Below are 13,330 nucleotides of genomic sequence, written 5' to 3' on the forward strand. Positions count from 1 at the left end.
TTATAGAAGTGCCATATCCCAGAGGGAATCTGTATCAATCCAAGTTCTCACATTCATGATTTGGTGTCTTGTTGTCGGGCCATCTTCTCAGGCGCAACCAAATAACTGCATGAGTGGTCGATTTTGCCTCGCATTAAACTCAATTCCCACCAAATAGAGATTGGGATGAATATATAAAGTAGGGTTCACACTAGAGACATGCGTCGAAGTCTACGCAAGGCCCATGACACCCGGAACTCTGAGTCCAAAACATTTATATATCAAAATAGCCGGAAAAGGTTATTATATTGTACAGAGCAAAATCCACGACTCATACAGCCGCCCCATTGAATGGCATCGCTAATACCTGCGCCCACTCATACCTCCACCTCCCATACCGCCCTGCTTACCGAACCCGGCCAGTTTCCCGAGGCCGCCCATCATACCGCCACCACTGCCACCAGATCCACCCATGCGACCGCCGCTGCTACCGCCCAACATCCCACCGCCGCCTCCCCATACGGCCGCCTGCACTGCTGCCCATAATGCCGCCGCCGCTGTGTCCTCCCATGCGCCCCCGGAATGGTGGCCGCCCATACCGTGGCCCCCGCCGTAGCCGGCCGTTCCCATCTCGGGGCCGTGGTGGTGATGCACGACCTTTGTAGGCTGACTGGAGCCATAACCTCCTGTGGCGCGCTTTGATGACCCGAAGCACATTGTGGGATAGTTGTGTAAATAAGCGTCTGCTGAGTGTGGTGCAGTAATGGATTGGTCGGCGGATGCAGTTGGTGTCCCGCTCGGTTTGGATGATGAAAGGGCGGCAAATGTGTAAGTGTGTAAGTAGTGCTCTACTTAGGTAGGTAGAGTAATAAGACAGTCTTTCTTCCTTGCTAAGTATGCACTCTTTGGTATTTGTGACTTGTTCGATATGGAACGTTTTCACGAGTAATCTTGCGAAGAGCGCATGGTATTTATCAACTTTTCAAAGCTTTCGAGGCACCGCCATCATCATTGCGCCCCATGATTCCGATGGGCTAGATGCTATCAGCAATCAGGTTCCGGCACTCACGTTGTATAGATGGTGGTTGCCGCTGCGGTGCTTGGCTGACGACTTAGGGACTATGCCAAGCGGTCGAAGACTGCCGGTTGCCGTTCATGGTTGATACTATGTTGAGATATGATAGTCATTTGGCTACTGATCGAACCGGAGGTGGATCTGGTCACGAACGCGCGGCCCGCCAAGAAAGCTTGTCTGCTCTTTCCCTGGATAACACGGCTTCTCAGTCAACGTCTGGGCGCACGTCAGATGCATGTAAATGCACAACGTCTCGGCTTCTTTGCCGGAAATCTGGACAGACTCAAATGGGCATGAACAGGTTTTGTTAAACAGGGCCGTCATAATTGCTGCTCAGCTCGCTTGACTCTGCCTGCATTGTCACTAGACCCAGTACGCCGGCACCCGATTTTGAGTTGACAGAACAAGCCAATCTTGTGTGGGCAGTCTCAAGTCTGGGTGCTTGCATCCCAACGATCCGAGTTGATCAATTCGCGACCAACCATCTACGGATTGTAAGCTGCATCTTATGCGGTATCATGTCCCTGTCCGTAGCTATTTGGCAGCAGCTCTTAGGCCGTAATCGATGAATTATTTCAGATAGGTCGAGCCGTTTTTGTGGTTCTTTGTAGTTGAAATAAGGTTGAAACCAACGTTCGGACGAGTTTATTAGTGCAGCAGAGATACCCTTATTTTGGCGGGGGTTGTCCCTAGATCGCAAATAGGGGTAGTTTTGGCGCCTGTCCTCCAGGGGTTCTCCCGCTAAAGTCCAGCAGACCCCACAGCCACTTGAACTTTTGATGCGTTCTTCGCGCGTCGTAACTTTCAACGAGAACTGCATGATCAGAAATCAAGCACATTTTTGCCGCCTGCGCACATTTACTTAACAGGTCCCCGAACGATACTAAATCTCCAATTTGGGTGATACACTGACCGTTAAGCGACCGGCCCCAAAACACTCCAAGACATTCGCCAGGCGCATCCCGGTTTTGGTGCAGCGCCGCAGCCGCACTATTACCCCCAGAGTGCGCCTGCACTCCAACAGCAGGACAACGCCAGCCGCATGGCAAACATCTATCACCCGCTGGGCCTATTAGACCCCGAGCGGAGGTTCCCTCTAGATCTCATCCATATTCTGGTCAAGGCTGCATCCCGCGACCCCGCTATCGCCCTGGAGGTGGACTACGCGATCCAGCGCCAGTTCATTCAGCCACCGGCTGGTCTCCCACCCACGCAGATGGGCTCGCAAATGGGCCCGCGGATGGCAACACATATGCACACCCCTAGCAACCCGCAACGTATTCAATCTGGCGTCCCAGGACTGCCGGTCACTTATAATATGTCGTCAGCAACCTTGTTCCCGACCACTGCAGCTGGAAGCTCCGGTACTACTATGTCCCCGGCTGAACTCAGGTCATCATCTTCAGCCCCTGCCGTCAACCGAGTTCCGCCCGCTATGGGCCAGAAACGTCCAGCGGCCAACGAGACTGCCGCGCCTCCACCACCGTCCCGCCGAATCAGGACAGAAGAACCTGTGCGGCAGCGGGCTGGGCTCGGGTCGGCATACCGGCGTTTCATCAGAAGAGATGATAACCCTTCTCCAGAAGAGGTAGATCGCCGCTTGGCTCGATTCATGGACTCGATGGTAGAAGAGGAAGACAGAAGGAATCGGACCCAAATGAAGAAATGCCGCAAAAACTTCGGAACTATGCTCGAAATCGGGGATTGTGATGCCACGCCTCCGGATTCGGAGGAGTACCTGACAGACGGATCTCACAATGACGAAGAGGTGGAAGAGGCGGAAGAGGCGCAGGCGGGGACGGAGGAGGTCAGAGAAGCTGATGCCCCCGAGCCCCGCGAGAAGCCCGCCCACTACGACAAGCTCATCGACCAAACCAAGAAAGACCTAGGCTGGTACGGCAAGTACAACAAAGTCAACGAGACGCGGGAAAAGGACATGGCGTATGGCGCGTGCGTCAGCATCGGCGACCGGCTCGGTAAGCTCGCCGGGGCGGTCGCGAAGCACCGATCCTACGACAACCGCCTCCGCGCCCTCACCGCGATGCGCGAGATCTACCAGGTCTGCCTGAAGGACTCCCCGGAGCCGACGCGGGCCCCCTGGACGGTCCGCAACTGCGACGTCCGGCTCGCCGAACACTTTGTCGACGCGGTGCGGGCGATGACGCCGGACTAGCGCCGGAAAGTCCAGGCGGAGGGCGCAGGCGCGTGGGTGAAGAAACTGCTCGCGGTGATCCGCGAGGCCCGGAAGGCTCGCAGTTATCCGACGCTGCACGAGGCGCTGGTATTGCTGGACCCGCCTAGGGCGAGGAGGGTCGAGCCTTGGGAGAGCGTGTTATGTTAGCCAGACGGGGGCCCTGGGGCCTCGGTACGTGCCTACTCTACGTGCAATGGATGGATATGCCATGCGAATGGAGAGAAAAGGGGTCACCGTTGAAGATACACGCAGTGATGCAGAACTCTGCCCAAATACATCGTATCCCGTCCAGCGCGTCACTCTGGTTCCGCTGAATGCTTCATGAAGCCATAAGGATGAATGGGATTATAAACATGCACACTGGGGTTCGGTTACTGTGTAGGACGTAATTGGTCCATGCGGCTTTAACTTCACGTCTTCCTGATTGAACCGTCAATGTGACATCCCGAATCCCGACGCGTTTGTGCTCAAGTTGCAACTGCATATCCGAAATTGGCCTCCCAGCAACTGTCCTGTCCCCGAAATCGACTCCTCTGCCGGGAATAATAAAGCACCAGGATTGTCAAAACACATCAGGATCAAAGCCTTCATTGAAAAACTACTGTTTCCGCGGAAGTCACGTTGCTCCAAAGGCTTACGGCAATGTGCTTTCAAGTCTACCCGGAAGCTTGACGACAGTTGGAAGAGGCCGGGCCGGCTATATGCCGGCGACAAGCAATATTGAACAGTCAGATATGGAATGAGAATGCTACTTCCCTATTTAGCCATGTGGTATCAGCCTCACGCTAGTGACGCATGTCTGCAAGTATTTGCTCCAGATCAGCCCTGTGGAAAGGATAATACCACCCAAGACAGGATAGGGTGGGCGGAATTGGGGTAAGTAGCCCTCCTAGATGCAGAGCTTTGGCAATCAATCACATGCATGGGAAGTTCGGTGAGTCTAGTCCATGGCCTGACTGTCTGGCGTCTGGCGTCTGACGTGAGGATGGCTGAGGAGAGGCCCAAGCCTGACCCCATAGCAATATTGCCCCCAATTCGGCACGATGACTAAATTAAGGATACCGGCAATTGTTGGAGACGAAACAAAAAGTATATCCTGATGAAACTCCGCACACGCGGGGACATGCTTATCACAGCTGGGTACAGAACTCATACTGAATTTAACTAATTTCAACGCTGGGACATTATATTACAACTGCCTTACGAAGCGAATTCTCTGGAAACCGGCACTTGGAGACATAGCACAGCCCTTGTTGCGCCTAAGACCCAAGGCGCGTGTACGGAACCAATTGCATATCAGCAGCCGGACGTGTCTCCTTACTCATGAACCTCTACCAGTAAGTACCATGTTGTATAAGGCTGCGTCTATCTACCCCTTTGTCACCTGTCATCAAACGTCAACCTTGCCCTTCATCGATCAAACAGTAAACTAATTCTTTTATCCCTATATCTATATTGTATATCTATCTCCAGTGGAATTTGACATAATGCGAGGCTCTTCTATTGCAATCATTACCGCGGGATTCGCGCGCTTGGCAAGTCATTCTGCAATATCCCCATCAGAAACTCGTTTGCACTAACAGTGAGGACCCGTTGCAGGCTCTTGGTACCGAGTCTCCAATCCCAGGCTACGGCGTCGAAACGCTGCAATGGACGGTCGTCGTGGCGCCTGGGCAGGCCGAGATCTTGAACGGCACGGTTCAGCAGATCTATGAGCAGCTTCGACAGATCAATCCGGGTTTTGCGCCGAGTGAGGCACAGGCACGGGTGCAGCCCCGCGAACAGCAGTTGTTGCAGGGCCACACCCCAATCCACTGTGGGACGTATCCCCTGGCCAACAAGGGCCGCATCCAAGAGGACATCGCGTGCATCCGCCAGGTGGCTGCCGCGTCCCGGAATGGACCGGGCCCCGGAAACTGCGGGCAGGTCAGCTGCTCCCAAGGTGCTGCGATCTGGTGGTGCAATGATGTAGGTCTGCCAATGATGATTGATGAATGATGGACTGGTTCTACCAGCGTTCAAGGCGTTGTATCTAACAGCCGTTAAACAGAACCCGGTTCCCAAGACGCTGGACAACTGGGGCTTCATTGCCAACAGCGCGCAGTACATCCTCGAAGCATGTGCTCCTACCGACAATCAGGTCTCGGGGCAAAACTTTGAGTCAGGCAACTGGAACACGATTGTCAGGGGGAATAATTGCTGAAGAGGAACATTGACCCTGTTTGTGGCATCAGGAGTGCTCTGGGGCTTATTGACGGAATCGACTCATCTTGTCCGGATGCGGTCTCAACAACCGCGTCTTTTATCCTGTGTACAGGAAACCTCTCACTTTGGTCCAGCTTTCTTCAACAGAGGGACAACTGCTGTTTTCAGGCTGCATTGTGGTTTATGTACAACCGATGAAAGACGAAACCTGAAATCTTGCGAACTTGTAGGCGAGGGACGGTAACGTAGGCCGGGATCACTATTCGGTATTACAGCCCGTGTAACAAATGATGACGTTGCCATTCTTAAACAGCTGCCGAGGTGAAGGTCGGGCAGCCCGTCGGTGAAATTCCGTCGGCAAAGCCCGGCGGAAGCGCCACAAGCGCACAAAAGCACTGCTGACATGCGTTTGTCTTGTGACACGTCGGAAGCACTGAACAATCTGATTCCACATCCATCCCGAGCTTTTCTCGTCGTATCCTCGACCATCGGAGATGGAGAAATGCTCGGGCTCTAAAGCCGGTGCTAAATGGTTAGTCAGCGCGTGAAACCGACCCGCTTGTTTACTAGTGGCGGCGGCTGAGCCTCTCTATACGCGGCTGGAGCTGAATGCGGCGGTTCCGTAAGTATTTTGAGCATAATGCATCGTGAAGATTACGGACCTGTCAGTTGATAAACCAAAACAAAGCAGATGGAGTCACGAACTTGCGTTATATATAAGTTCACTCAATGCCGAGCTGCCATATTGGAAAAGTCCCCCGTATCACACTTTGCTACGCACAACCATCACCACGAACAATCACCCGCTCACATTTATACTCATTATCTCACAACTTATACACTATCATGGTTCCGACCAACATAGACGTTCTGATCATCGGCGCCGGACCTACAGGCACCACCCTCGCCCTCGAGCTCGCCGCCCAAAACATCCCCTTCCGCCTCGTCGACAAAGCCCTCGAGCGCTCGGACAAGTCCCGCGCGCTGGCCGTCCAGAGCCGGACCCTAGAGGTGCTTAACCGACACGCACCCGTCCAAGAGCTCATCGACAACGGCAGCCAGGTCGCCGGTGGCGTGTACTACATCCACGGCAAGCAGGTGGCCGACCTGGACCTGTCCAATGTCCGCACCGGCGACGACACGGCGTTCCCCCAGACCCTTAACATTTCTCAGAGCGACACCGAGCAGTTCCTCGACCGGTGTCTGGCCGAGAAGTACGGCCGGTCGGCGGAGTTTGGCGTCGAGGCCGCATCGATTGTGCAAGACGCCGACGGCGTCACCGTGACACTGCGAAAAGTCTACAGCAACAGCGGAAAAGGCGAGAAAGCCGCCACCGACGCCGGGGAGGTTGTGCGAGCCAAGTACGTGGTCGGCGCCGACGGCGCCCACAGCCTCGTCCGCCACGCCGCCAAGAGCATCACCTTCGACGGCTCCGCGTATCCACAAGACTTCATCCTCTGCGACGCGCACCTCCGGAACAGCCGCCTCCCGCGCGACCGCTTCGCCGTGTGCTGGGGCGACGGCCTGATGACGTTGTTCCCGCTCCGGGACGGCATGGTGCGCGTGGTGGCGTCGCGGCCGGACCACCACGCCGACGACGCGGACGAGCCCGTGCTCGCGGACTTTCAGGCTTGGTTCGATCACATGGCGCCCGGGAGCGGGGAGCTGTACGATCCGTTCTGGATGGCGCGGTTTCGGCTCCATCATCGCGTGGCTAGCAGCTATCGGGAGGGCCGGCTATTTCTGGCAGGGGATGCGGCGCATATCCACTCGCCGGCTGGGGGTCAGGGCATGAATACCGGTAGTAAGTATACACCACTTACACTACGATTCCCGATCTGCTAACGGGTGAAATAGTCCAAGACGCCGTAAACCTAGGTTGGAAACTCGCCCGCGTCCTCCGCGGCGAGAAGCCCGACGCCTTCCTCGACTCCTACAACGCCGAGCGCCGCCCCGTGGGCGAGAGGCTGCTCCAGTCGTCGGACCGCTTGTTCAGCATCGTGGCGTCCAACAGCTGGCTGTTTCGCTTGGTTCGGAACCTGCTCGCGCCCTGGCTGCTCCCGCTCCTGTACCACGACGAGGCGCGCCGCAACTCCATATTCCGATTCCTCTCGCAGCTCGGCGTAAGGTACCGGAAGAGCGCCGTCGTTAACACTGCGGCCGGGTGGCCGGTTGGTGCTCCGGTGCGCGGGGGTGATCGCGCGCCGGACGGTGTGGTGGTGGAGAGCGAGAGCGGGAAGCAGAAGCGGCTACATCAGCTCCTGACGCCGGCGAGCCATCATCTGCTCCTATTCTCGGGTGTGGCGGCGGATGGACAAGCCTCGGAAGCTGATTTGATGCGGGTCGAAGCACATTTCCGGGAGAGGGATGTGGATGCGGCCCTAGTACATACGCTGGTTTCCGGGACATCCGGACCCAAATCCGGGTACACAGACGCGAGCGGAGAGCTGCATAAGCGGTTTGGTATGGAGAAGACGGCGGGTTATGCGTATATCAGACCGGATGGATACGTAGCACATATCGGACCACTCAGCTCGCTGGAGGAGCTTATGGACTGGCAATAGAAAATAGGCACCGGAGACGTGTATTTTAGTTGTACGAGTACTGGGAGATTAGAGCTGTTGGGGGCGTATGATAGAATCTTCTTTTCTCATCACACTCCGTTGCCATATATGTCCCCAAATTTCTTCCGATTCGGTCTACTGGTGCATATCGTTACGCCGGGGCTCCTCTGACTACGTAACGGTTTGAGTGGTAACGCCACTGGCTGTACCTTGACACATCCCATTGTATCCGAGCGTCATCGCAATAGCCACTGGGGACTCGGATGTTGGCCTGCGTTAGGTCAGCAATCTGATGTAAGATGTGGACAACGATCGGATATCTTAGACTCACCATTTGCCGTGGTAATTCGCACAGCTGCGGTATCGTGCCGCTTCACTCGGAGCACGGCCGAGTCGGAGAAGACACCGATATCCTTGCCCGTCCACATATCGTGCACAAGGTACGGACCCCGCCGGACCGACGGCTGCTGCTCTTGTAAGCCCGGGATCTCTCCGAACACGAGCTCCATGTCCCTCTCCACCTCCTCGGTATTGAGCAAGAAGACGTGCACGCCCCGGGAAGAACTGCCGGCCCAGTAGTCAGCCGGATGGGTATCGTTGCCGACGCCATCCCACCGGTACGGCATCGCGCCGGCGCCGTAAACGGGGTCCTGGTTGAACGCGATGATCTCCTCGGCTTTCAGCACCGCGAGGATCTCTGGACTAATCGCGTCCAACTTGGTCCCGATGATGAGCGGGCTCTTCAGCGCGGCCCACAAGGCAAAGTGGCTCCGGTTCTCCTCGAGCGTGAGGTTGCCGTTGCCGACCTCGAGCATGTCCCAATCGTTGCGGCCCCAGAAGCCGGACACGTTCCAGTAGAAGGCGGCCTGGTTCAGGATGGGCATCAGGGCTTGGCTGCCCTGGCGCGCGCCCGCCCAGGCCGGGTAGATGTCGCTGTACATGCGCCAGCTGTGGCCCGTCGCGTTGCCCCAGGCCGCCACGTTGGCGTGGCCCCAGATGCAGAGCGAGTACTGGATCGTGCGGTTCTGCGCCAGGAGGGCGTCGCGCATGCGGTTGTAGCGCGCGGAGCTGTTCGAGGTGGACCAGTCGTAGCCTGGAGGCACGGGTCCGTCGGGCCTGCCGCCGTTGTCCGGGTACATGTAGGGCACGTCTACCCATTCCTGCGGGATGTTGCAGTTGTCGTATTTCAGGTCTTGATTTCAACCGGGTATGATCTGTTAATCCTTCTCCCGGTTGACTAGGCGAAACGGTTGAGGGAAATACTTACAGTCGACTTTCCACTCGGACCATGCTGCTGCATCGACCTCTTCGTACCCCAGAGAGCCAGGGTAGCCCCCGCACGTTTGCGTGCCTAAAGCTGTCAACAAGGGCAGCTACCACAGATGATTGAGTGTACTCACCCGCGTCGCCGTATATGCCCAGCTTGAGTCCCCGGGCATGCATCTCCTCCGCCACGTGTCTGATGCCCCCGGGAAACTTGACAGGATCCGGGATAATCCTCTGCGTCACATTGTCCCGCGTGGCACCCTTGACACTCCAGCAGTCGTCGATGTTGACATATTGGTAGCCGAGGTCCTTAAGCCCGAGATGGACCATGAGATCGGCGACGCGGACGAAGACGTCCTCGGAGATATCGCAGGCGTATTCGTTCCAGGAGTTCCAGCCCATAGCAGGCAGGCGGCCGGTTCCGTCAGGACTGACTAACGCGTTCACCACCTTCAAGATTCTTAGACCGAGTAAGAAGAGAATCATATTGGGCGATATTAGTGATATTTGCCTGTCTGGGATAGTCGAAAAATGGGGAGGAGGTAGACTTATAAGCGCAACCACGGGTGGTGTTGACTGGTTGACTGGCTCATACCCGTTTCCATAAATCAAAGGTCTAGGAATGTGTGCGCGGCGCGTTAGCATATGTTCTGCGGCAAAAGTTCCACCAATCGGCTTCGGTTAAGTGAGCGAAGTGTCTACCCCAAGAATTTTCTCCCAACGCAAGACTCGAGCGCCACCGCCTGCGTTGGCGCCAGGGCCTCCGGAATTCACCATTATGGTGGCTACCCGGGCTGAAAATAAGGGACCCTTGACAGATACGAAAGATGCCTGCCTCGGCGAACGGGAATACCAAGCTCGTCAGAATATATCTAGCCTATGCGGCGCCTCCATCTCCCCAAGGCTCAACCGCGGTTGCCTTGATAGGATCCAGCAAGGAAAGGACCACGTGCAATTTAGGGTAGAGGTTTTGACGCCGAGCCTGTCGTATGACCTCGAGCAATTCCAAAACCCACAGGCCGCCATTCTCATTCCGGAGTCTGCGACGCTGGCCCGGCGTCATTGTTTGCAGTGCCGTCACGAAGCGCTTGTCAAAGTGGAAATCGTTGGCGTGAATGAGTTTTGCAATCTCGGATCCCCCAGTATTGATACAGGAGAGGATGATTTTGCGTATAATAGTCAGTATAAGCTTCCGGTTCCGGTAAGATTGGTATTTGTTCATGTCCTCGGCGAGCTTCTCCAGCCGTATAGACATGTTCAAGGCCGCGTCGAAAGCCAGTGTGAAATCCTGATTGAAGTGGGATCGGTTCATCTTGGAATACCAGCCCAGGTCGGTCCTAGTGTCTTTCAAGATGCCCGGGTACCCGATCGGCCCCTCGAGCGGTTCTGGGGGTTCGTTTTCCGTGGCCTCCTCACCTTCCGCTGTCCGATGGCAAAGCTCATGAGCCCTTATCACCCGCTGGGGTGCCAAACCTACCTGAACCTCTCGGTCTCCCTCTACTTCGTCAAAGAGGAGGTTCTTAGGGTCTGGCACTTTCTTCAGAGGTTTGGCGTCTGTAAGGATTTTCAATGCAAACTCCGATTCTGACCCGGACGAAGACGACGACGTGTAGTCTGGGGTAAAGTATGGCCTGGGCAGTGCTGACGGAGGATCCTCGGGGATCATCAACGGTTCGGATTCGGATACAGGCCCTGTCAGCCGTGCTGGCCCTTCTGTTCTTGGTCGGCGGGCTGGTGGTGGTGGCACAGAAGAGCCGCCTGGCGCTGCACGCTTCTGGCCCGACGTGGCTGGTGCGACCGAAATTGGGGCAACTGTTGCAACTGAAGATGACTTTGATGCAGCTGGCACCGGGAAAATGGGGACCCTACTTGCTGCTGCTCCCACTGACAGACCCAATGGCCTCAACTGCGGATCTTGGGGTCTCCCGGGGCAGAGGCGTACCGGCTCTGGATTGCATTGCCCACCTCAAGGGCGATTACAGGATCGCGAATCGCAGCTTTGACTAGAATATGGTCAAGATCGATAGGAAATTGCCTAGCGGGATCCAATTGACCTAGTTTATAGTAAAGCTCCGTTATGCGACTGGTGTCGTTTTGGTCTCGGTGTCCTGGCGGTCCTTGGGGGTGATAGTGCGGCGCTGCTCCAACTCCGGGATGGTAAAGCTTTACGGTCGATTGAAGCCTTCCTTATTTTCCAGAATTGTCAAGTATTGGTCGTGCCTGGACGCAAGTAACGAGTGAAGAGAGCCCAACTCAATTCTGGTACGAAAGTCCGAGATGCGACGCGGTTCAGAGAAGTAGGAACGCGTCCAAACCCCTAAGTGGCTGTGGAACCCCACTAAATCTCAGCGGGAGGACCCCTGAAGGCCGATTGCCAACGCGTCGAGGTACCGAACTGCATTGCTTTTGCCCCTTTTCGGTTCATGCCGGAAGTTGAGAGACCAGCAAAACAGAAATTAGAAATCGGATTTCAATATGGCGATTGGAACGAATCTGGCAGCTACTCCAGTCGGCAAGCAGCTATCCCGTTAAAGGCGACAACACTGTCTTTGGTATGATACTTCAAATCCGCAAATAATCGACAATCTTTTTTGTTTAATTAGGCATCACATCACATCTAATAAGCATTATATTAAATGCGATATACAGTATACTATAACACTATATATTCGTTGATCCGTATAAGATGACATAACGTGGTGAGAAGCGTTGTCGCCATCAGAGGGATATCCCACTTGATGTGTACGATAGCATTTCCCGTATCGCAGCCAGTGTGAGCCAATAGACCGAATTTCGAGCCAGAGGGATTGCAGAACATTACATTCCAAGGCCGACGGCCCTAGTCTCTAACGCATATGATCCAGGCACTTTCCGAAATCCCAATTGGTCTCTGGCCTCCACCATCACTGCCTTCTTGATTTGGCAACTGGTTACGCTGGTATTCCTTTCTGCCCCGAAGATGCGCATGATCGCGTGGCACCAAGATACTTTCATCAGGAGGGCTCGTGTAGCCATACCATAGCGTCGCAAATGGAGCCAAAGGGGTAATCTTGGGCGCAATGGCTGACGTGGTGAGGGGGCCGAAAGGGGTGTGTGTCTGGGCGATGTTGAGCAATCGGCACCCGGTTCGGCCAGCATCGGTGGCCTCGTAAAACCATGGCTCACCCACATGTGAACCCGTTCTTTCGATGCCTGCCGAAGCCGGAAGGATTATTGCTTGGAGAAAACATAGAGTCTCAGCAAAGGTGGTTGAACTGATGCCTGTGTGATATCCAGGACACCATCCTATATTTTGAGTGACCCAGCAAGAGTGCACTGCTCTCTCCTGAGGTCACATACAGCAAGTCGTGTTTCAGCTGCCTGCAGTAGTATTACAGTGTGGTCAACGCTTGACAGAAATAGCACATCAGGATGGCGTAACTAAGCTGCTGGATGTAATGAACGTTGGTTCTATGGTAGTAACGGTGCGGGTCTACCTGTGTGGTTGTGCTATAACGGCAGTGAACAAGGCTATTGATGGCATGTTAGTCTCTAGAGTGACAAATTCCTCCATACTTGAGCACAACAAATGTTGTGTATCCCGCATGAGAGTACCACTGCCTAGGTGATCTGTAGGGCAGGATGATTACACACGCGTGTTCCTGCCTTCTTCGAAATGCAGTCGTCGAATGAAAGAGGAGCACTGGAGTAGATCGGTACGACGTCCCATATGCAGGCTCGGTGGACTTAGTATCATCAAGTCCGTCTTTCTGGTTACACCTGCTCTATGTGTAAAACCATAGAATATGACATCATTGTCATTGATAGCCGTGCCTTTAGAGGCTACGATTCAAACCGAATGCCGTCCGTATATTAATAATTTAAGCCAGTTTGTTTATTATAACGTTCAGGCGGTAAAAGCGGGAGCAAAAGTCAATTCTATCAGCAGTTTCGACTGTCCATACTCAACTCCGCAGCGACTCCGACGTGTTACATGGTGTCCGCTCAGGGTTCCTTACCCGCGATTGTCAGACATTGCCCCAGATGGACAGACGTTTACCCTCGTGT

At 54.9% G+C, this 13,330-nt stretch overlaps 6 protein-coding genes across 6 annotated transcripts; 3 read left to right on the forward strand and 3 right to left on the reverse strand.

The window, feature by feature from the left end:
• PG997_007497 (uncharacterized protein) lies at positions 1-696 on the reverse strand (the record flags this gene model as incomplete). Its single annotated transcript, XM_066811812.1, has 2 exons — positions 1-29; positions 363-696. 2 exons carry the CDS (start codon positions 694-696, stop codon positions 1-3), a joined length of 363 nt encoding a protein of 120 aa, XP_066667154.1.
• A 1,400-nt stretch (positions 697-2,096) lies between these two features.
• PG997_007498 (uncharacterized protein) lies at positions 2,097-3,227 on the forward strand (the record flags this gene model as incomplete). The annotated part of the gene is made up of 1 exon (XM_066811813.1): positions 2,097-3,227. One exon carries the CDS (start codon positions 2,097-2,099, stop codon positions 3,225-3,227), a length of 1,131 nt encoding a protein of 376 aa, XP_066667155.1.
• Positions 3,228-4,571: 1,344 nt separating this feature from the next.
• PG997_007499 (uncharacterized protein) lies at positions 4,572-5,451 on the forward strand (the record flags this gene model as incomplete). Its single annotated transcript, XM_066811814.1, has 3 exons — positions 4,572-4,585; positions 4,832-5,216; positions 5,272-5,451. 3 exons carry the CDS (start codon positions 4,572-4,574, stop codon positions 5,449-5,451), a joined length of 579 nt encoding a protein of 192 aa, XP_066667156.1.
• An 848-nt stretch (positions 5,452-6,299) lies between these two features.
• On the forward strand, positions 6,300-8,017 carry PG997_007500 (FAD binding domain-containing protein; the record flags this gene model as incomplete). Its single annotated transcript, XM_066811815.1, has 2 exons — positions 6,300-7,257; positions 7,311-8,017. 2 exons carry the CDS (start codon positions 6,300-6,302, stop codon positions 8,015-8,017), a joined length of 1,665 nt encoding a protein of 554 aa, XP_066667157.1.
• Positions 8,018-8,349: 332 nt separating this feature from the next.
• PG997_007501 (uncharacterized protein) lies at positions 8,350-9,769 on the reverse strand (the record flags this gene model as incomplete). The annotated part of the gene is made up of 3 exons (XM_066811816.1): positions 8,350-9,209; positions 9,285-9,374; positions 9,418-9,769. Coding segments are annotated over 3 exons (1,302 nt in total), but the record flags the coding sequence as incomplete, so codon positions are not given.
• Positions 9,770-10,160: 391 nt separating this feature from the next.
• Positions 10,161-10,949, reverse strand: PG997_007502 (uncharacterized protein; the record flags this gene model as incomplete). The annotated part of the gene is made up of 1 exon (XM_066811817.1): positions 10,161-10,949. The coding sequence occupies one exon, from the start codon at positions 10,947-10,949 to the stop codon at positions 10,161-10,163; it is 789 nt and encodes a 262-aa protein (XP_066667159.1).
• Between the last annotated feature and the right edge of the window lie 2,381 nt (positions 10,950-13,330).

Source organism: Apiospora hydei (genome assembly GCF_038363865.1).
Source record: "Apiospora hydei strain CBS 114990 chromosome Unknown utg000006l_segment0_segment0, whole genome shotgun sequence".
Lineage (NCBI taxonomy): Eukaryota > Fungi > Ascomycota > Sordariomycetes > Amphisphaeriales > Apiosporaceae > Apiospora > Apiospora hydei.